Genomic DNA, 22,312 nt, shown 5'->3' with positions numbered 1-22,312 from the left:
TTGAATTTGAAAATCGTATGATATGTTATTCAGAGCATCTGCTGGACCATATTTATAAATTCCTGGTGATTCAGAAACTGAACGAGTCAAATATTGTATGATTTAATGGATGCAGAATTTAGATGCTTTAATAGATATGCAACAATGGGAATTTCAAAGGAAGAATAATATAAAATTTACATTGAATGTTATGCTTAGAGAAAAGCAGTATAAGAAACTTTATCATTGGTATATTATCGCAGTGTTGATTGCCAAAATGGATAGTTAATTTTCTAAAAATTGCTGGAAATGTAACAAGTCAGATCATTCTTTCACACCTGGTGGCAAAATTGTAAAGCTCAGCAATTTGGGAAGATGATTCATAACAGAATAACTCAAATCTTAAAAGCTGAATTCCCATTTCAACCTGCAACATCTTTATTAAACTTTACTAAACCATATAGTATATTCTCACTAAGTATACTGAATTAGCTATGTATGTGCTAACTGCTTCAAGGATACTATATGTGTATTATCGGAAAGGAGATTTTATTCCTGTATGCAAGAACGGTAACTAAATTGTGGGAGTATGCTTCAATGTCTAGAATAACTTTGTATCTCAGGATAAATCTATTATAGAATTTAATTCAAATTGGAAATCTTTCTTAGACTACAATTCAATACATGGGTCTGTACCATATCCAAAATGTGAGTTTCTGTCCTAACTACCAGGAAACACACTGAGACAATGAACTGGTCTCTAATATTTATTACTACTACTTATTACTACTACTTATTACTACTACTACTTAACAAGAATCCTAACAAACTGAAGAAGCGTGGGGAAAACCCAGACATATAACCCCCAAGGGTTAAGGCGGTCCCGATCTGTGTCTCTTTGAATGGCTGAACAGTTCCTCAGTGCTACGCATGCGCTTGACAGTCTGAGTGGGAGCCCCCTGCTCGCCATCCTTACTCATGACAGTTTCTCTCTGCATAAAATCTATACAAACTTCAAAATTGGAATAGACACTAGTTTTTAATTAATACTAGAAAATTATAATCCTTATGATGTTTGTAAATCCTTTGTTTACTCATTTATATCCTACTCGTTCATCCCTTTCTTTTGTTCTTTTTTCCTTCCCTGTTTATATTTTCTTATTTTATTTTTATCCTGCCTTTATTATTTTTATAAATAACTCAAGGTGGCAAACATACCTTAATACTCCCTCCTCCTATTTTCCCCACAACAACAACCCTGTGAGGTGAGTTGGGCTGAGAGAGAGTGACTGGCCCAAGGTCACCCAGCCGGCTTTCGTGCCTAAGGCAGGACTAGAACTTACAGACTCCTGATTTCTAGCCCAGCACCTTAACCACCAGACCTAGAGATTACACACAGACACACACACACACACACACACACAAACACATATTTAAATGTCTACAAAAATATATTAAAATTTAAAAAAGAAATGCAAAAATTATCAATTTTATACTATTATTTTTAGTCCCTTTCTCTACCCTATCAACAGAGAAAATGAAAAGATATCCTCTAAAGAAATAGAAATTAATGGATAGCTATAGGATAGGAGATACTTGGCTTGGTAATAATACTTGTAAAAAAGTCTTGGAATAATAATTGCTTACAAACTGAGTAACAGGCAGCAGTGTGATGTGGCCGCAAAAAAATGCAAATGCAGTTTTACATTGCATCAATAGAAGTTACTAATTCTCTTTTGCTCCAAAATGCAAGACATGGAATAATGGATTTAAATTACCAGTAGGCAGATTCTGATTGAATGTTAGAACAAACTTCCTAATAATGACAGGAGAACTAATTATCCAGAGAGGTGCTGGATTCCCCTTGACTGAATGTGTTCAAGTGGAAGCCAAACATCCATCTGTTGGGCTTTGAAATCATTAACTTGGATTCCTGCAAAGGATTGTATCCATTAGGCCAAGTGGCTCCTTTCAAATCTATGATTTTGTGATAGACATAGAAAAATAAATGTAACATTTATAACAAGCCTCACATATGTCTCTATCTTTCTTGTAACAGACAAGCCTAAGAGATGAATCTGAATCTTTGGAATACCAAAGATTTATTTATGACTCCACCAAAAATGGGGTAAGAAGCTTATTGCTGCCATTGTTATTCATGTGTATTAGTTATCATTATCAACACCATGACTTCAAACCATGGCTTTTAATTTTGATTTGAAAGCAAACTGTGGCCAGTGGTACCCATAATTTGTTTAGTGTGGACCTTATGTCAAATTCTTGTTACAAGTAATCATAAATGGAGGAGAACAGGGCTGGATAGAGTTGGTTTGATGGATCAGCCTAAAGAGTATCTAATCTAGCATCCTGTTTCTGACAAAAGCTAGTTGGACACCTGCTCATAAGCAGAGAACTGAGTAATAGCCATTTTTGTCTTGTAGTTCATAATGGTAGGAATCCAGTACTAACTCTTTATTTGGCAATTTTGTTTATGTACTTGCAATGACTAGTATTTCCAAAAAATGTACAGGTATCTATTTGGGACTAAAGGAATTTCAGCTCAGGAAAGTTAGAATACTTAGTAAAGGTAAAGGTTTCCCTTGACGTAAAGTCCAGTCGAATCCGACTCTAGGGGGCGGTGCTCATCTCCATTTCTAAGCCTTGGAGCCGGCGTTGTCATAGACACTTCCGGGTCATGTGGCCAGCATGACGACTCGGAACGCCGTTACCTTCCCGCCGAAGCGGTACCTATTGATCTACTCACATTTGCATGTTTTCGAACTGCTAGGTGAGCAGGAGCTGGGACTAGCAACGGGAGCTCACCCCGCCGCGTGGTTTCGAACCGCCGACCTTCCGATCGGCAGCTCAGCGGTTTAACCCGCAGCGCCACCGCGTCCCTGTTAGAATACTTAGTCATCCATAAATATGTCGGCAGAATTGATTAGGTGCTATCTGTTTTATAAATGTGGTGTTAATTGTGTATTTTAATCATTCGTAATTGCATATTTAATTGCTTTGTTATTTTTATTTTGTTACTCTTAGCTGCCTTGGGCACCACTCGTGGCTAGAAAGGCACAGTATAAAATTAAATACATAAGCTTTTCTCTGATACTATGAGAACAGTGGTTTGTTCATGTCAAAACTGTTTTCATGATATTTGAATAATTCCCAGTGATCAAAGCATACTATCCTTGCTTTTAGCATAGGAAATCACTGATGTCCCAGTGAATTTACAACAAAAGCATTTGTTTAGCCTATTTACAAATTTAAAATCAAAGGATGCCACACATGGTTATGTATTTTGAAGCCAATAGTTTTGTAAATCAAGGAAATCTGTAGTATGAATTTATAAAGGTGATACTGCTAGTATTATTTATTATAATTATATTATATTACATCCGTTCAATTGTGTCTGATTCTTGGAGACTGCCTGTACAAATCCCTGCAGTTTTCTTGGCAAGGCTTTTTGGAAGTGGCTTGCCCTTGCCTGCTTCCCAGGGCTGAGAGAGAGGGACTGGCCCAAGGTCACCCAGCTGGCTTTCTAGGCGGGACTAGAACTCACCATCTCCCAGCTTCTAGCCTGGCGCCTTAACCACTACACCAGACTAGCACTCTCACTGTTAATTATGATGTACAAAAATATCCACTAAATCTGAGAGAATGTACAGTTTGCTACTTTTTTCCTGAAAATATCAGCCTTTTTCAGATTAGAACAACATTGGCCTGATGTTTACTTGAGAGGAAATATTAAAATGTGCATAAATTATTGTTTGACTGCCAGATGAAATTTCTGGAGGCTTTGTAAGCATTTTATTGCTGTGATTTCTCTTGGGCTTTTTTTTTTATAGTACTGAGTTTATTATGTGAAAAGACCTCTTCAGTGTTGATGAAAACTGCACTGAAAAGAAACATAATGTTCAAAATATAATTTACTCATTATACAGCAGTATAGCATATTCTACATGCTTATGAGCTTGGGTATGAGTTAAGTTTATTCATTTCTTTATCAAATCATATAAAAATAGCTCTTGCATCTAAGTAGTAGCAAGAACAAACTTTTTTTTCCCCCTGTAGAGAGCCAGAAGAAAAAATTGCAAAGGATTTTTTTAAAAGGCACAAGAGACAGAGAGAAAGAAATAGAATATTCCATAGTCAGAATAATCAGTATGTTAATTGCAGTGCAGTTAAGTGAGGAATGTGGCCCACTGAGCATATGCTATCTAAGTTGTATTAGTAAAACTATTGTGAAAATCTACCAATATAGGTGCTGAATTTTCTGCTCTTTTGCTTTGTTATGATGGTGCTTAAAGAAGAAAATTAAAGCAAGAAAATAATTAAAAACAATGCAAATAAGGCAGATTAATAGAATTTGTAAAGCAGAAGGTGTTAACATGGAAACAGTACAATTAATATTTCTGACAGTTTCCACATGCTGTTTGATTGTGTTATGGTCTAGGATTAGGGGTTTGGGGTTTTTTTTACAAGTCTCTGGAGTTAAGCTTAGTAGAGTCATATCCAAATCACTTCTAGTATTACAGTTTTTTCTCAGTCATGTAAAGAGCCACAATAGCACACGAAAACTCATAGAAGGAAGAAAATCTCACAGGGAGGGAGGAATTATCCTTTTTGATGATAGCATTGAAGTTCTTCCTTTAGGAATGTGAGATACAGGTACAGTTGACTTTCCAACTAATGATGCAGAACTATTTGCAAACCCTGGAGAAATACAAGGTCTAGACCAGTGCTTCTCAACCTTGGCAACTTGCAGGCTAGGGAATTCTGGGAGTTGAAGTCCACACATCTTAAAGTTGAGAAACACCGGGCTAGATGCTGGATGGCTACTCTTTTAGTTTTTGGTGTTGATCATCTCATGCCAGCTTAATTCTGATGCATTTATGTAGTGTTGCATATTTTCCAGGAAGTTACAGTGAGCTGTAGCAGGTGACTTGAACTATCTGAATTTGTTTGCCCTCCTTGAACCAGCAGGCAGCATGACACAGTATATTCAGTTTGGATGTATAGTTCAGATATTTGTCCCAATATGTGGGGTGGATAAATCTATCTTAGGGCAAAGATTAACCTTTGGCTCGGAGATAAGACGGCATAATCCATTTCAGGGCAGGGAACAGTCTGCACAGAGGATGCAAATGTAAAAAAAAAAATTAAAAAATTGGCAGAGATTATAATGTTTGAGCTATTGGTGGAGTCAGGCCAGTGCATATGCTTTCTGTAGAAGCAGCTTTCCCCCCTCTAGTCTCCCACATCAAGGAAAGACATCTTTAGATTTCTTTATTAACATAATACTGGGAATATTTAGGTATATATACATTTTAATTTTTTGATAGTTTTTTACAGGAGAGAAATTTGGCCCTAGTTATGAGCTAAATCCATAATCTGAGGCATCAGGGTGCCTCTGTACATATTCTGAATGCTAAATACATTAACTAAACATGAGGATCCATTTATAGTTTGCTAATTTCATGCTTGCATGTCTTGCTTTTCAGAATAGGAGTGGCATAATTTCTACCCTTCGAAAGTACTTTGTGTATTTTGTGTATTTTGTGTATCACTCTTCGCTCTAACATTTCATTCTATCACTGAGTGAATACATAGAGATACTAGTTTTCAGAAAAAGAGGGGAGTAGCAGTATTGAAGGTGATATGACTCATCATAAAAATGTGATGCTTAAACGTTAGGTTGTTCGACCATTCCTTAAGATTTTCAGTTTCCTGTCATGAAGATTTGCCTGACAGTAGTAAAGTGATATTTGAGTATCACAAGTCAAAGTCAGTCTCAGCTTTCCCTTCATTAGATCAAGATCTCATTGAAGGAGATGTGCTATGACCCAGAGCTACCATTTTCTAAGCTTATTATCTATTTTTTATCTATGGAACTGCCCAATTCTTTTTTCATAGCCAAACTTATGGTCAGACTTCTATAACTTGGCTGAAAATTTTGACCTGGCATTCATTTCTGCTATAATGCAGCATTTCTATAATATATTAATAGCTTTGAAATGAATCAAAGCTAGCTACTCTGCTAGATAGTATATGTCTCTCTAGATGATGGCAGACGCATAAGAATAACTATTAGATCAGACCCTCATTTCCAAAAACCATGCCACCACAACAGGAGAAAGCTGGAACCTGGCATAATCATAGCAGCTTGATGATTGTGACAAGGTAATACGACAAGTCATGTGAAAAAGTAAGTACACCCCATGTAAGGTTTTTCCTTTTTTTAGTATATGTGCACATATCAATATTTTATCTTCATTCAAACAATATAGAAAGATAAAGGTGATGTAATTAAAAACTAGGTATGAAAAATTGACTTTTCAATCATTTATTCAACAAAAAAATTAACAGTTATGCCATTTCCTTCTGTGAAAAAAGTAAGTACACCCTTGGCTCTAAGACTTGGTATTGCCTCCTTTGGCAGAAACAACCGCAAGTAGGCGTTTCTTACAACTGTCTGCCAGTCCTCCCTGGAGGATTTTTTCAGCTGATGTTTGAGGGGTTTCTTGCACGCATAGCCTGTGTTAAAATCACCCCACAGCATCCTGATGGGATTTAGATCAGGGATTTGACTTGGCCATTCCAGAACCCCCCATTTCTTTTCTTTTTTTTCCCAGCTGTTCCTTGGTGGATTTACTGGAATGTTTAGGGTCATTGTCGTGTTGCGAGGTCCACTTTCAGTTGAGCCTCAGTCTTCTGACAGATGGTCTCATGTTATCCTCAAGCACCATCTGGTACAAGGAAGAATTCATAGTGGCTTCTGTGATGGTGAGCTGCCCAGGCCCTGATGCAGCAAAGCAGCCTCAAACCGTAACATTTTCACCACCATGCTTGACAGTTGGTATCAGGTTCTTCTGGTGAAATGCTGTCTTTGGTTTTCGCCAAACATGTCTTCTGGTCTTATGGCCAGATTACCCTATCTTTGCCTCATCTGTCCAGAGCACATTGTTCCAGAAATCCTGCTCTTTGCCTAGGTGTTCATGAGCAAACTTTAGTCTTGCTCTGATGTTCTTTCTGGACAGCAAAGGCTTCTTCCTGGTACACCTCCCACGTAGATCTAATTTGTGCAGTTCCTTTGTAACGGTAGATCACACTCCTTGACGTTAGTAGTGGCAAGAGTTACCTGTTGGTCATGTGATAAAATTCTGGGGTCCTTAGAGACTTCTTTCAATCTCCCGCATTCTGCTCTCAGGCTGAACTTTCTGGGACAGCCTGGCCTCTGCAAGTTGGCAGTTGTTTGAAATCTTCTCCACTTGTAGATGATCTTCCAGACACTAGAATGACTGATATCCAGTTGTTTGGCAATCATTTTAAGTCCCTTCGCAGATCCTTAGGCATATCTGCCCTCTTTTCTGAAGGCCTCAGAGAGCAATTTCAGTTTAGGCATGGTGATAGCACACACTTCAACAACAAAGAGCAAATCAAACTAAATCTCTGAGGTTCCAATAAGGCGGGTTCCAACCAGATCCTCTCTAATGATGTTCTAATCATTTGCACCTGATCTGGTGCGCCTGATTCTAAGTTTAGGTATTTGAGGTAGTGATAAATGTAGGGGGAGTACTTATTTTTCCTCATGCAAAATGTGCATTTATATTTATTTAAATTACACAATGCAGTATAAAATGTAAATGGTGCATGATATTTTATCCCCTTTATCTATCAGTATTGTTGAAATGCAGATCAAATATCTGCATGTTGAAATACGCTGAAGTCAAAATTTTACTTTTTCATGACTGTACGTATGGACTGGGGTAGAGATCATCTCATTCCATTGATGGCCTTACTTCCCCATTTGAAAGAATCCTAACGTACTGCTTTGAGTATAAAGGACACATGCTGTAAGTCAGAATTTTGATGTGAAATTATTGCAGATGTTCCTCTTCATGGTTTGCTAACTATTTTAAAATACCAAGTTCCATCATTACTAGGGACAGAGGAAAAGTACATTGTGGTAGGTGGTATTCATTTGCTGTTTAGAGATGTAATTTGTGCATAGCATAGGGCTTTGTCTGCATCTGGTATTCGGTTGAATTCATATATTGGTTTTATTATATTGATAGCAAGAATTTGCATATTTATTACATTTCCACAGTCATTTGCTTCCCAATCATTTTTCTGATATGTCAGTATTTCTAATCCAACATGCTCAAGTTTCCTATAAATAGTAATGAAAAAAAGGGAAAGGTACATTTTGTTGGAATAGAGCCACTGATATCAAATAAACACGTCAGCGTGTGAGTTGTATCCAAGAAGCACTATCTGAAAGATTCAGAAAAATAAAACAGCTGGCACATAGTATAAATATTCTATTCCCTAAGATGGCAGATAGCTAAAGATGGTGACATAAACGAATTGCGAGGTCAAATGCAGAATTTCATCCCTGCAAACTCTGAGATTTCCAATGAGGAAAAAATAACAGTGCTCCTGATGGCAGTCCAAACTTATAGATCATAGATAGTGGAAAATACAGAGTTTATAGTGGAGTGAAGGTATTGGCTGTAGGCCAATTATTTCTTATTCTAAATTTTAAACGACAAGGAGTGAAGGTTGTCTCACGGTTTCAGTTCCATGGTGAAAATATGCCAGGATAGATAGACGTTAAATGCATTTTTATTAAGGGGTTTGGACTAATTTATGAATCACAGCAGACAAAAAAAGAAATAGTGCATATTATTTATTTACTAATTGGGAAGTTTTTTCTTATTTCTCTGTTTAGTTAAACGGATTCCCACAGTAACTTATAAACACCGGTTACAATTTGTTCATATCACTTGCTTGAGGCTTTCCTCTCCTTTTTCAGGTCCCATAAATCATCTGGCTGGAACAGCGCTCCCAGTGACCACAACAGTATGAGTGATTCTCAGTTCCTTTTTGGCTCCCAGTTCTGCCCAGAGAATTCACAATGTGCGTCAGCCCCAGTTGAACTTAGTATCCAGCAAAGACAGGACAGAGGTTCACAGCAAAATTCTCAAGAAGTGAGTCCAATGTGTATCATATGCTGGTATTCCACAGCCTAGTCAAAGTTAGGGTGTGATGCTCTTCCTTCTGCAAAAGCTGGATGTTAAATATTAGACTCACAACAATCCAGTGAGGCAGAATAGGGTAAGAGCTATAATTTACCCCAAATCCCAGCATGAACTTTCCTACTGATCTGTGGATTTCAGTCTTTTTTTAAAATTGTGCAGTGTAAATATTGTTGGATAAAAAAATAAAGCTGCTACATTTTTAAATGACTACTTTATCATAGTAAGCATGTCTGAGACACCATAGATAAAAAGAAAATCATGTTTTTGTTTATGTTCTCACATAAGAAATATTGATACCTATTTTCTTATATTCTTATAAATATTCTAAATGGTTGTTGTAAGCCATGGTAGCTAATCAGAACTTTTGAGAGAGGCTGTGTTTGTGCCACAGCTTAGCAGAAGAGTTGAATAGGAACAAGTTGCAGAAAGTCTCACGCTGTTTTCGTTCCCTGATGTGGTTGGGAGGAGGATGGGAACTTCTATTTCTGCTTTTGACTACCTTTGATGGGTGGAAGTAGTTACTGATTAATGTGTGGTTTATTTATTATGGATAATCTTAACCATGGTTAGCTTAAACATGCATTCCATACTGATGGTTAGCATGCATGTAGTACTGATGATTCCGTGTTGCTTCCTTGAGCCTAACATTAGTTAATGTTAGCTACAGTTTGTCATCTGTTGTACTAAAGAGTTTGTCAACTGCTGTACTAAACAGTAAAGTAGAATCTTCCACACTTTTCCTTCTACCCACATAAAAAAAGAGATGGGAGGTAGGGATAGCGAGAATAGACATCTAAGCCAGAAGCTTGAAGTAACTTGTAGTACCTTATTGCAGCACCCTAAAGTACAGTTTACTCTGACATTTGAATATAGTTACAGCATGCCAGTGAATCCAAGTTGTTGGAATGCAAAGCTAGAAAGCACTTTCATGTTTCCTTATGGGCTTCCTAGAGATATCAGATTGGATCATCTAAGAATGAGGATGCTGTATTAGGCTGTATTAGGCTGCTATAGTATAATTCTCATGTTACCCAAAATTTCTGGCAAATTTCATAGAGCTTGTGATGGAAATGACAAGATTCCTGTGTTTTTCATTATAAACCAGTACCTTTAAATAGGCAGCATTTACCTTCATGCCATCATCTGGCACTTTGCCAGTTCTCCAGAATTTCTCAAAGAAAATACATAAGGTTCAGCAGGCTATCAGTACTAAAGGTGTGTTCTAGGATGCAGTAAATTTAGCCTTGGATATTAGTTACTGTAAGAACCTTCTGACTGAATGGGGGAGTAAATATTTTTGAAAAAATACAATTCTACCTAGTGCAGCCACTCAGAAAGCAGTGATAGAATGCCACTGATTTGTCTTTTTCTTAATTTATGTTAAACACTCACATTTTTCATTTTCCTGATAAAAACAGAATGATCGCAGTATTTTTGCCAAATACCAGTCTAAACCGCAGCTCTTTGGAAGAGAGGAAAAGGAAAATGTCTCCATTAATAATCTTGCTGGAAGATTCAAAGGTGTCTTGGAGCAATTTGAAGAGAATAAGAAAAAGATCAAGGAAAAACATGATAAGTATGCAGACACTTTCTGCAAGCTGAGAAATTAATTCCCTTCCTCCTATTAAAAACAACAACACTGTACAACTATCTAAGCTCTACAAGAAATAGTTAATGTTTCTTAAAGTATTGTGTGTGTGTATGTATGTTTTTATATTTGATATAATCCCTGCCTTTCTATTCAAGTGAGTAACAAACTAACAAAATTTTAAAAACAGAATAAAAGACAGAATCTAAAAAGTTAAAAATAAACTAAACCATCTGTTGAAAGAGATATTTGGGTAGTCCTCATTTACTGACCGCAGTAGGGACTGGCAACTCCATCACTAAGCAACGCAGTAGTTAGGCATGATGTCACGTGACCATGCTGACTTATGACATCAGTTCCAGCTGTGGTCATTAAGTGAATCGCTGCAGATCATTAAGCACAAGTTGCAACTTCCTACCAGATTCTGTATTGACTTTGCTTGTTGGAAGCCAGCTGTGAAGGTTGCAAATGGTGATCATGTGACCGTGGGACACTGCAGCCGTTAATACTCACTGGTTGCCAAGCATCCAAATCTCGATACGTGACCATGGGGAGACAACAGTTGCAACTTTGAGGACCAGTTGCAGGTCTTGTTTTTCAGCACCATCATAACTTTGAATAGTCACTAGATGAGTGGTCAGTAAGCGAGGACTACCCGTACATCATATTTATAGGTTTTCAAAGTGCAGAGACCAGGGGCCAAGCACACACTGTCTAATTTTATTGTTCTCTGCAGAGTCTCCAAAGATAAATTTTGCATCGCAAGGATGTTTCAATCTTTTCAAAAGCTGGACTTGAACTTACGTAATTTGCTTCATATTTTGTGTCATCTTGTGTTACATAAATGTGTTAGGCAGCTCCTGTTGCTGTTCCCTGTGAGCTTTGGGTTGTAGTAGAATATCTTCCATCCGTGGATGCTCCCTTACAAAATGGCAATTCCTCCCATACAAAGAGCACCTCTATACAAGAGGCACTGGAATAATTCAGGAGCCATTCTGAACGCACCTGATCTTGTTAGATTGGCTGGTTTGGAGAGCTACATTTACTTATTTCTGACCTGAAACTGAGCAAAGTTGATTTTTCCCTTTGCAATGCAGCAGATCTACACAGGTCATGGGTGGGCTACTTTCCCACTGGTAGGGACTCTTTCTCACTGCACCGCCCTGTTCCTAGGGTTAAAGTAGCCATAATGCTCCCACCACCGCTCTCAAGATGTTCAGCATCCTGTGTGTTTTGCCAGTCTTGTTTAAAAGAGTTCCTTCTCCCCATTTCAGTTGTGGCAGCATCATGCAACAGTGGCTGAAATTATTTTAGAAAGGACTTACTTCTGGTGATTTTATTTTTACTGCCTGCAAAAAGCTTTTAAGTGTGGAAAGTTTCCATCCTGTCTTGCTTGCTTGCTTATTTATTTATGCCAGCTACCAAATACATATACATGCATTGAAAATATGCTCTAGGATCGGTAGTAAGTCGGGGGGGTGACGCTCACTGGTTGATGTTTTTTCACTTTCCTTTTGGTCAATTAGAAGGTAAGCATTGATCGGGTTATTGTATTTACTGCACGTTTTCAGGTCTGCAGAAGTTAGAAAGATTGAGGGTCAAATTTAAACAGCTTTGTGAGGGATTGGAGATGGGAAATGCTGTATGTGAAAATGCTTTTAAGCACCAGTATAGGAGATTTATGTGAGCTCATTGGTTCCATTTATCTCTTCTTGTTAAGTTCTGTATTTAATTAACCTGGCTGGTTAAAATAATAATTCATACAATTGCTAGCATCTCAGCTTTAGTGCTAGCCATCTGTCAACATTTCAGAAAGGCAAGTCAGCTTGAGATTCTTACTAATGGAATTTATTTGACTGTAAAAGTTCCATAATATTTTAATGTGGAATTAAGGCATTTCCAACATAGATATTACTGTATATTGCACACACAATCTTGTGAGATTCTCCCAGCTTTGCTTGTCCATTTGCATCTGATTAATGTACATATAAAGTTTGTAATTTCTGAATATTTCCCTTGCAGTGATATTTTAAATGGTTTTATTTTGAACACCAAAGAGAGTCTTCAAAGGGTAAGTGAATCCAAACTGAAAGGTGAAAGTAGAGGTAGAAAAGTTGTAGTACATTTTCATATTTTGTCTTTTTTTATTACTATATGATAAAATATAGTTGCAACTTCTCTGTAGATGCTTTCTGATTCAACTGAAAACACTGAATAATCAGAAAACATAATAAAGGAAATGAAAACACATCAGCCAGCAAAACTATTTATTAATTTATTTTTCAGTTGCAGTCCTCCTTCAATATGTTAGAAGAAACTCTGAAATCTATTTTGAATGATTTGGGAAACATTTCTAAGACAAGTAGGTACATGGAATATTCTGTAACCAACAGAGAATAAGATCAAATGAGTCGCTGTACTGACATCCATTCAATTGTGGGGGTATTTCCTGATGGTATGGCTTTCTCTGGAAAATACTTTCAGTCGGAAAGAAGATTGCTGAAAAATTCCTGAAAGACTGGGCTAGCAATCCCCATTGGTCTTGATGCCTGTATACTATATCCCAAATAACAGATAGCATAAATAATAGCTGATGGGAAGAGGCATTGAAAAAGACCTGTTTCGATACTTGTCTGTGTTTCTCAGCTTCCCAAACATATCTTGCTGGTCATTGCATGATACCGAATGCTGGACTTTTTGCCTGACCCAGCAAGGCTGTATTCTTGTACAGGTAGTCCTCATTTAATGACCATTTGTTTAGTTATGGTTCAGACTTGTGATGGTGCTGAAAAAACAGACTTACAACCAGTGGTCACACTTGACGACCGTGGCAGTGTCCTCAGGTCACATGATCACAATTTGGATGCTTGGCAACTAGTTCACATTTATGACTGTCGCAGCATCCTGTGGTCATGTGATCACCATTTTTTACTTTCCCCGTTGACTTCCGGCAAGCAAAATCAGTGGGGAACTGCATGATTCGCTTAACGACCACATGGTTTGCTTAATAACTGCTTTGCTTAGCAACCAAAATTCCAATGTTAATTGTGGTTGTTAGGTAAGGACTACCTGTATTCTTACCAGAAGAATGCTATGCAGATACAAGAAAGATGGTTTCGTGAACCATGATTTTCCAACATAAAGTGTCTAAATTAAAAAGGAGTGGCTGGCATCTGTATTACATTATTTTCTGTGAGAGGTTGTTTTCATCTGATTAGGCCATATGAATAATTTAATGAATGTTTTATTCTGTCCTGTTTTAGTTGCTACCTCATTTATTGTTAATACTATATTTTAATGCTTATATGAATATTTATTTATTGCTTATTATGGTCAAGACAAGTCGACATTACAGGAAAATACAGGATACTAAGCAGGAGAACAAGTGAAATATTTCAGAGATAATAAAGGTAGCATGTGCAAGGACCATGAAAAAATATAAAATATTAGGCAGGGACAATTCTGAGAGGTATCATAGCTTACTTTCTGGAAGCTATATTTGTTCATCAAATATAGTTGCAAATTGCAATTGCAGTTCTTTGTTTTCTCCAGATCACTCACACAACTGTAAAGCATTTTGGCAAATAAAACATTCTGTTTAGATAGTAAACACTAAAAGTGATTCACTGCAACAGTCTTGGCAATCTGGAATTCTTCCTACGCTTCCTCGTTTCTTTTTTTTTTCTTCCCTCCAGTAGTTGTCTTGGAACAAATCCCAGTCTTCTTTTTAGTTCTCCAAGTTCTGGAAAAGTACACCTGACATTTACCACAATAACAAATCACGTAGAAGAATGTCATATGCATGACGAAAGTGAGTCTGCCGCTTTCAGTGTATTGTGTCCTCCATCCACATTGATTCATCTTTGCAAGAGTGATTGCTAATAAATACTGCTGTTTGACTGGGTTCACAGGGATGGTTACTTATCTTCCCACCATCTAAATAACCATGATGGATTTTGTGTTCTCTTTTAAAGCCCAGGGTCTTGCCTTCTACTTTCGGTTCACAAGTTTTCCTTCAATGAACCTATTTAAGAATGTAGCTGTCAGACTTTTGGGAGGAAGAATGTATATATTCCTTTTTATTGGTCAATAGAAAAGCAGCAGTGAATGAATTGGTGTATTAGATTTCACAGGGCATCAGATGGGCAATGTCCAAGTCCCTGGCTGCTATGAATAGAGCTCTTCTGTTTTGAGATTATGGCCCCTTCTGAGGAAAGCAATGGTTTAGCTTCTGATGTAGAGTTGCTGTTTTGGGAAAAACAGATATGCATGTCATAGCTAAACAAGCGCTGCTGTCTATTTTTGGCTATGCATTTGTGCAGTTCTTCAGCAACTGAATAATTGCATAGACATGCACCATTGATGTAGCGCAGCAGGAGCAATGTTATAATAAATGTTTCAGAAGACATTTAAGCACTCCATGCTGCTGGGCATAGTTGTCTGTTCACTGCCAGAGCTTATGGCAAAGCTTTATAGATAGCTTAATCAATCATTTAAAAAAAAAAAAAAAAAGGCTGATGTTTCCTGGCCATAGGTTTTATTGTAAACTGCCCAGAGTCCCTCTTCTGGGGGAGATAGGTAGTAAACGTAAAGGTTTCCCTTGACATTAAGTCCAGTCGTGTCCGACTCTAGGAGGCGGTGCTCATCTCCGTTTCAAAGCCAAAGAGCCGGCGTTTGTCTGTAGACACTTCCATGGTCATGTGGCCGGCGTGACTACACAGAACACTATTACCTGCCCGCCAAAGCGGTACCTATTAATCTACTCACATTTGCATGTTTTTGAACTGCTAGGTTGGCAGGAGCTGGGACTAGCAATGGGAGCTCAACCTGTCATGTGGATTCGAACCGCCGACCTTCCAATCGGCAAGCTCAGCAGCTCAGTGGTTTAACCCGCAGCGCCACCGTGTCCCTTCTGGGGGAGATGGGCGGTGGCTAAATATGAGTAATAAATAAATAAAATAAAACACAGCTAGCTTTTGTATTACTCGTGAACGTTTTGTTAAGAATAAACAGTGAGCAGCTAAATGGGCTTATGAGGACTACTGAAACTCTTTTTTGAGTGTTATATAATGTTCCCAAATTGCATAATACCAAAGCATGTACATTTTCTCCAATCCTCTGAAAGTATTTTCTGAAAAACTGACTATCTATTGGATTACATTGCCTGAAGAATTTCTGAGAATTTCAATTAAAAATTTAAGATTCCCACTAAAGGAATCTTAAAACATGAGACCTGGTGTTCAGATGCAGTAATTTGAGAAAATGGATGGACTTTGTATAAATGTTTTTAGAAGCCAGACTAAGGGCACCAGTACTTTCCCTGCTGCTTAAACTAATAAGCTCAAAAGAAATCGTATGAGCTATTAGTGAAGAATCAGTCACTCACAGTCATTTTAGGACGGAAAGAAAAAAAATTGCATCCTTTTTTCAGCTGTAGTCTTGTGCAATAATGTAATATCCATTAATAAGAATAATTGCAGTGGATGTAAAGAACTTTTTATTCAAGGAAATTTGACAGATACAATAGCTAGCCATTCATTTTTAATGAGATTTCTGCTTTTTGTAGTTATTGAACGAGGTTAAATAAGGTCAAGTAATACGCTCAGTAGCAATTGCAACATCAGCGATAGATTTAACTGCTTCTACATAAGATCTACAAACTAATAATGGGAAATGCTAGCTTTGTAATAATTCAAAAGGCAGTTTTATTTACATGTTCACATTCCTCAAGAATAATGATCTTTTGGGAAATGGTAGTAAATTCAATTCAAAGGATGAATTGTATAATATTCTAAGATCTACTTGGTTGCCATCTGAAAGAATAAGTGGCATTGTGTAAATAAAAGATTGGGAAGAGCAGCATAGACATTTTGCAAAATACTGGAAAGATTCAGCAGCCCCATGAGTACAAATGGATAGGAAAGGTATAGACTATTAAAAATATAAAATAGATGATATAAAGGAAAACAAGGAGTATAAAGGATATTCAGTTTCAAGACATCTGTGAGTACTGGCTATATACTGTACATTTGCGTTTTTTTTCCTTCAACTGATTTTAATCCTCTCTTAGCCCAAAGCTCAAAGTAATGATGTATGTATTTCATTGTTACAGACTAGGAGGGGAAATAATTTAAAACCATTGTGGAAGTCGTCTTCTTCCAAGGGTTCCCCAATAAAAGATAATTATGATTAGATTGCCACTAATCAAACTGAACCCCTAGACCAGCCTTTCTCAACCTTTTGACCCTGGAGGAACCCTTGAAATATTTTCAGGCCTTGGGGAACCCCTGTGCATTCAGGTTCAAATATAGGCCAGAAGCTACAAAATTATTGTATTTGTTTCATGTATAGGCCTATATATATGCATTAACAGTGTTCTTAAACTGAATTGTTCAATGTGAAGTTCCCCAAATTTGAAATATTTTTTTAAATAAATCGTGATGTCCCAGGGAACCCCTAGTGACCTCTCGCAGAACCCTGGGGCTCCACAAAACCCTGGTTGAGAAATCCTGCCCTAGACGGTCAAACTGAGTTCTTAGCTGTTCTACCCAGAGCTGCTCCCTTCAGCCCAAAGTTAGGAAAATAGAAGGCAAAGTGTTTTTGGTCTTCCTACCCCAAATCCAGACTTACAGAACTTAACAAGCCATATGCCAATCCAGAAATGAGAAATTCTCTTATAAAACCAATGAAGCCAAATTTCTAGAGATGAAGAATTGTTTGGGGGAAAAGCAATATACAGAGAAAACAAGGGAAGGCAACAATAAAACACAGAACTCCAACACATTCAGCCTAGCAAACTAGGTACATTACTTCCTCAAATAAGCTCTTGGGTTTCAGCAGATTTTTTTTTTTAGACAATGGTTGAACGAGATCACTAACCTACAGGTTGAATTCATAGGCAGGCCCTTACCTCTTCTCTTTCTTCTCATTGTTTTTTCTTGCCTGTTCTCTGAGTTTTGTAGAATATATGAAAGCCCCACTCTTTGGAGAGACTGATCATCCCAATCAAGGACAGTTTTCCATTTCAGATCTTCTAGATTTAGCCAGGAAATCAGAAATAAGCTAATTCCTAAACATACGTTCCTAACAACCCTTGATGGAATTATAAAGGCACAGTCTTTATAATTTCCATCGGCATTTTCTTTGAATAAATGGGAGTAAATTGGGGAAGTACTTGGGAAACCAGAACTGAATTCCATCCATTCAGTTCTCTTAGCATAGGATCAATTCATTAAATGACTTAGGCAGGGCTGCAACTGGGGGGGGGGGCAACCAGGGCATGTGCCCCGGGCTCTGCGAGGGTGCCAAAATGGGTGCAGAATCCATGTTTGCCCCGGGTGACACAGACCCTAGTTGTGGCCCTGGACTTAGGGAGCACTGTGGGGCCATACCAAAACAAAACTCTGTCCCATCTGATTATAACTGAACCATGCATTTGAAAATGCAAACTCTAACTGAAATCAGAATTGTCCTTTTCACTTAGCTGCAGCTGGAGCTATTCCCTTGGTAAATATAGCATTGACGATGCATTTCTCTTCAGGTTACAGCAAATTAGGATCTGAATTTTTTGAAAAAAACCTGAAATGTGATATACAATGGAACACAAGTAACCATTATGTTCACTCAAGTTTATTATCCATATTCCACAAGCAGGCAGTGTTTTAGAAAACACTCCATTTGATGCAATACCAAATGGCAGTGGTTATCCACCAACTGCCTTGGTCATTAGGGCAGATGTGGCAGATGAATTGGACTGAGTCCTGTATACTGTGGACATGGGCATTATCCCGATTATTACCACCTTGAAGAGCTGGCTCCTCCCCCGACCTTTGGGTGAAGGGGTTGGTGGAGCTCAGTAACTATAAATGTGGATGTAGGGGGGAGTGTTTTGGGGGGCTGCTGGGAATGGTCTTTTGATGTTGGTTTTATTGTTTCTGTTTCTGTTTTTATTGCTGTTTTTGTGAGCTGCTCAGAGCTACTGTGCATAAGATGGGGAGCCATATAAGTTCGTTAAATAAATACTGTAAATATGTAATGGCAGGCTTTCCAGAATCTTCAGCTTGAGAAAGTTCAAAATGTTACTCCAAGAAAATATTTTTTGATTTTGTGCGTATGCCAGAATCTCCCAGGCTGCATATTCTGGAACACACTTCATGAGTGGAGGAGAACAAGATGGCACAATAAATTCTGCATTTGAAGACAGATATGTAGAAATTACCAAAGCCTATTTTCCCTATGTGTAATCAATAAATGGGATTTAAGACAAAAGCAACCCAAGTGGTTAGACTGAGTCCGTTTTCATTGGGCAAAGCCATCACAAGAGTCTCGTAGCTCTTTAAATACTAACACAATTATTATCACGGTAGCTTTTGTGGATCCCAGACCACTTCATCAGATGTGTGTGAGGTTTTTAACTACTCACAGTTGTTGTGGGATGAGAACAGAAATGGGGAGATAAAGGGTATGGAGGAAAGGCAGAATTGTTTTGAGATTGGAGGGTTGAGGGATAAAATTATTTGGGATGTTGGTTATGAGTAACAATAAGGTAACAAAAAATTATTTCAAGAGGGTTATCCTTGTTGTATCATTGTAGCAAAAGTTACTTCACAGACCAGATTAAAATGACAACATACAGTTCTTAAAGTATTTTAATTTAATGCCAAATCAAATAGCATCATGTAAATTTTCCAGCCTTCTGTCTGTTAAATTTTTTATCTACTTCATAATCTAGGGTAGCCTCATGCTTGTGTCACTAAACTGTACTATTTCAATCCAATTCCATTGAAATACCTGGAATGGCATTTTATTCATGTATACAGGTGACAGAATAAATGTGGTTTGTATTGATTTCTGTGTCTAGTGCAAGAAACCTCTCAGTCCCATTATGGATTGTTACTGAATGCCCTTGGTGAGAAAAATGAAATGGGACAGATATTACTGGGAATGGAGAAAAGGCTGCAAGAGGTGAGTGTAAAATTGTTCTTTAGTGAGCTGAAATTTGTTCCAGCGTCACTTTTTCTTCAGAAGATATAGTCTATTATCAGGTTGTGTCTTCAGAGACACATCCATATGTTATGTTATCATATCATATGTTATGAAATAATCATAATCTTTTTAGATGTTCAAGACTATTTCTGCAAATCAAAACCTTAAGTTCCAAAAGCTGCATGTTTGCCATCATTGATGGCCTGTCAGTAAAATACATTTTAAAAATTACATGATCATATACTACATGTACCACAAATTATTTTACAGAATGTAACTTGTAAAAGTAATGGAAAATTCTTACCTTTATTTAATCCTGTATCTAGATTCTTTTTTCAGCTAGTGAGAAAGAAAGAAAAACTGATATGTTCCTTGGAATTTATTTGATTGGATGAAAACAGTTCAGTTTTGCTATGATATAATTATCTACCTAATATTAAAGATGTACAATTGGTTGCTTAGATGCCGAATCTGCCTATAATAGAAGTCCAGCTCTCAGAAGCTATACCACATATGTTTTCTGGGAAAATATGACTTAATGGAAACAAGGATAGCTTTGCAAATAAATCCAGGAAAGTTAAGAGCTTACTAAGGTTTGGTTCATGACTTAATAAATTAACATTCTTTGCCTGGTTGAACCATTTACATAATTCTTACCTTGTAGATAACCAGGTTAGAGGCTTTTTAAGACGAAGAAGACTGCTCTCCTTAAAAAAATCCTTGTTGCTAACATTTTCCCTTTCATTAGCAGAACAAAATATTTTGCCCTGGAGTTGCAATATAGCACTCTGAAGACAGCCAAGAAGCTGATACGGGTTAATAAGGGTCTCAGCATTTGGAAAATCACTTAGGGTCACAAAGGGACCCCAAATCACAATCTTTTTTATGGATGTCAGCTTTCAAAACTTTACCACTGAGGATTTACATTTTTAATACTTCAGGTTCCTCAGTGGTAAAGTTTTGAAAGCTGACATCGATAACAAATTGTATGATTATTTAACTCTCCAGAGGCAGCTCACAGCATGTTAAAAGATGAAACTACATTATTTCATGTTACAATAGAATCACAGGGTTGTATCCAGATGTCCATCCTCTACCTTTGCTTTAAAGAATTGCAGAGCCTTCTGAGGACATGTGGGGTGTAAGAGGAAAGAAAGTAAGATAATGTTGCTTTGCACAAGTTCCAGTCCTCTTATATGGTGCTGGATATAACCCACAATTGATAAAACCCTAAGGGGAAAAAAATACGGCATTTGTGATGCATGAGAAATTTGAAGTAGGAAATCAGTTGTTTGTTTCATGAAAGTTGTACAAATGTTAAGAACAGTTCATGTGTTTTGAAGGTACTGCATGTTTGACTTCCAAGTATAATAATAAATACTTTATTACCTATATATTAAACAACCATACCTACTTCCCCTACACATTACAGGGAAAATATGTGTGAAATGCCCTTCAGTTGTAGAGGAAAGCTCAATAAATTATAGGCAATATGATATTTGGAATGAAAGCATTTTTAAACCCATCTTGCCCAATTTCTCTGCTCTTATGACCACTTTCCACAGAAAGACACAGAAATCTCAGATCTGAAGTCTAGCCTTCACTTACTAAAAGATGGTCTAGAGCAATTAACAGTTCAGCAGAAGGAGCAACACATGAAGCTCTGCGAACAGTTGGACCTCGTGAAGCTTTCCAAAATTCTGAATGACTTACAAGCATTCATTTCTGCACCCAGAGAACCTCACCATATCAAGGACAGTGTTTCCCAGACTACTCCAGATATGCTCTTGGACCAATTATCTTATAGTTCCCACTTGAATATTTTAAACATCTCTCCTGGAAGCATTTCTGAAAAGGCTGCCTTAGAAGGTAAAGAAAATTTCAACACGCAGCAGAAGAGCCATATTCTATCCAGAGGCCCAAATGCTGACAAAACTACTTGCACCTCTTGCTCCAGTGCAACTCTCCTTACAAAAAGCCAAGAGGGAAACTGGCTACCTACTCAAGAGCCCAACGAAGCTACTCCAGTGAGGAAAGTGATCCAGAGAAACAACCAAGCCAAAGGATACAGCACAACCAAAGCTCCACAGCTGAGCCATCCTCAAATGGATAATGTGCTCATGCGAAATCATGCAGATGACGGAAAAAGGGAGAAACTAGTCACGGGCAAGAAGATGATGAATAAAGGTAACAGAAACAGAGTTAAACAGGGAAAGCTAAGATTGTGTAGCCAGAGGAAAAGAACGTACCCCTCCAGGAAAGAAAATGGTTTGAAATATACCAGAGCTAATGTAAAACAAGAAACAACAGGAAAAGGGTATGCCAATGCAGAATACCCATGTAGGGGTGCGAGGGAATCTGATAGCTTGAGGCCTCTGATTGTGAGTGAGAAAAAGGTAGGCAAGATCCAAGACAGAAAGGCACAGAAATCCAAGCTTGTTCTTCTCTCCCATGAAAACCAACAGCCCATGCCCAATTTCCATGAGAGGACTGGCACTAAAAAGAGCGACCATTGTTTCTGCCCCTGCTCCTCTCCAGAAAGTTCCTTTCCCCAAACCCAGCTAAAGTGGCTAGATCTTTTTGATAATTACTCCCTGACATGCAATACTCCTGTCCCCAAGAGTGCCACAGCCTGTTGCCAATTATTTTTTGACAGTGAGTATTCTGATTAAAAGCGGTCTGCATTTATCGTCTGCTATGGAACTGTCCTTGTAAA

General features: G+C 37.7%; 1 protein-coding gene across 1 annotated transcript; it reads left to right on the top strand.

The window, feature by feature from the left end:
• The first annotated feature begins 2,035 nt into the window (after positions 1 to 2,035).
• Positions 2,036 to 22,268, top strand: IHO1 (interactor of HORMAD1 1). The gene is made up of 7 exons (XM_063296560.1): positions 2,036 to 2,107; positions 8,798 to 8,972; positions 10,442 to 10,599; positions 12,520 to 12,682; positions 12,898 to 12,973; positions 19,472 to 19,575; positions 21,162 to 22,268. Exons 1-7 carry the CDS (start codon positions 2,052 to 2,054, stop codon positions 22,266 to 22,268), a joined length of 1,839 nt encoding a protein of 612 aa, XP_063152630.1. The 5' UTR covers positions 2,036 to 2,051.
• Positions 22,269 to 22,312: the final 44 nt, after the last annotated feature.

Source organism: Candoia aspera, chromosome 2, assembly GCF_035149785.1.
Source record: "Candoia aspera isolate rCanAsp1 chromosome 2, rCanAsp1.hap2, whole genome shotgun sequence".
In the NCBI taxonomy this organism is placed as follows: Eukaryota; Metazoa; Chordata; class Lepidosauria; order Squamata; family Boidae; genus Candoia; species Candoia aspera.
Note: the sequence above shows the minus strand (reverse complement) of the source record. Positions and strands in the feature narration are given on the sequence as shown.

What these genes read in the sequence shown, in the direction of transcription:
- IHO1 (XM_063296560.1), top strand. Translation starts at nt 2,052, where the DNA reads ATGAATCTGAATCTTTGGAATACCAAAGATTTATTTATGACTCCACCA. An exon ending in CACAGCAAAATTCTCAAGAA is followed by an intron (nt 8,973 to 10,441) that starts GTGAGTCCAATG and finishes TGATAAAAACAG; the next exon opens with AATGATCGCAGTATTTTTGC. An exon ending in CCAAAGAGAGTCTTCAAAGG is followed by an intron (nt 12,683 to 12,897) that starts GTAAGTGAATCC and finishes TTTATTTTTCAG; the next exon opens with TTGCAGTCCTCCTTCAATAT.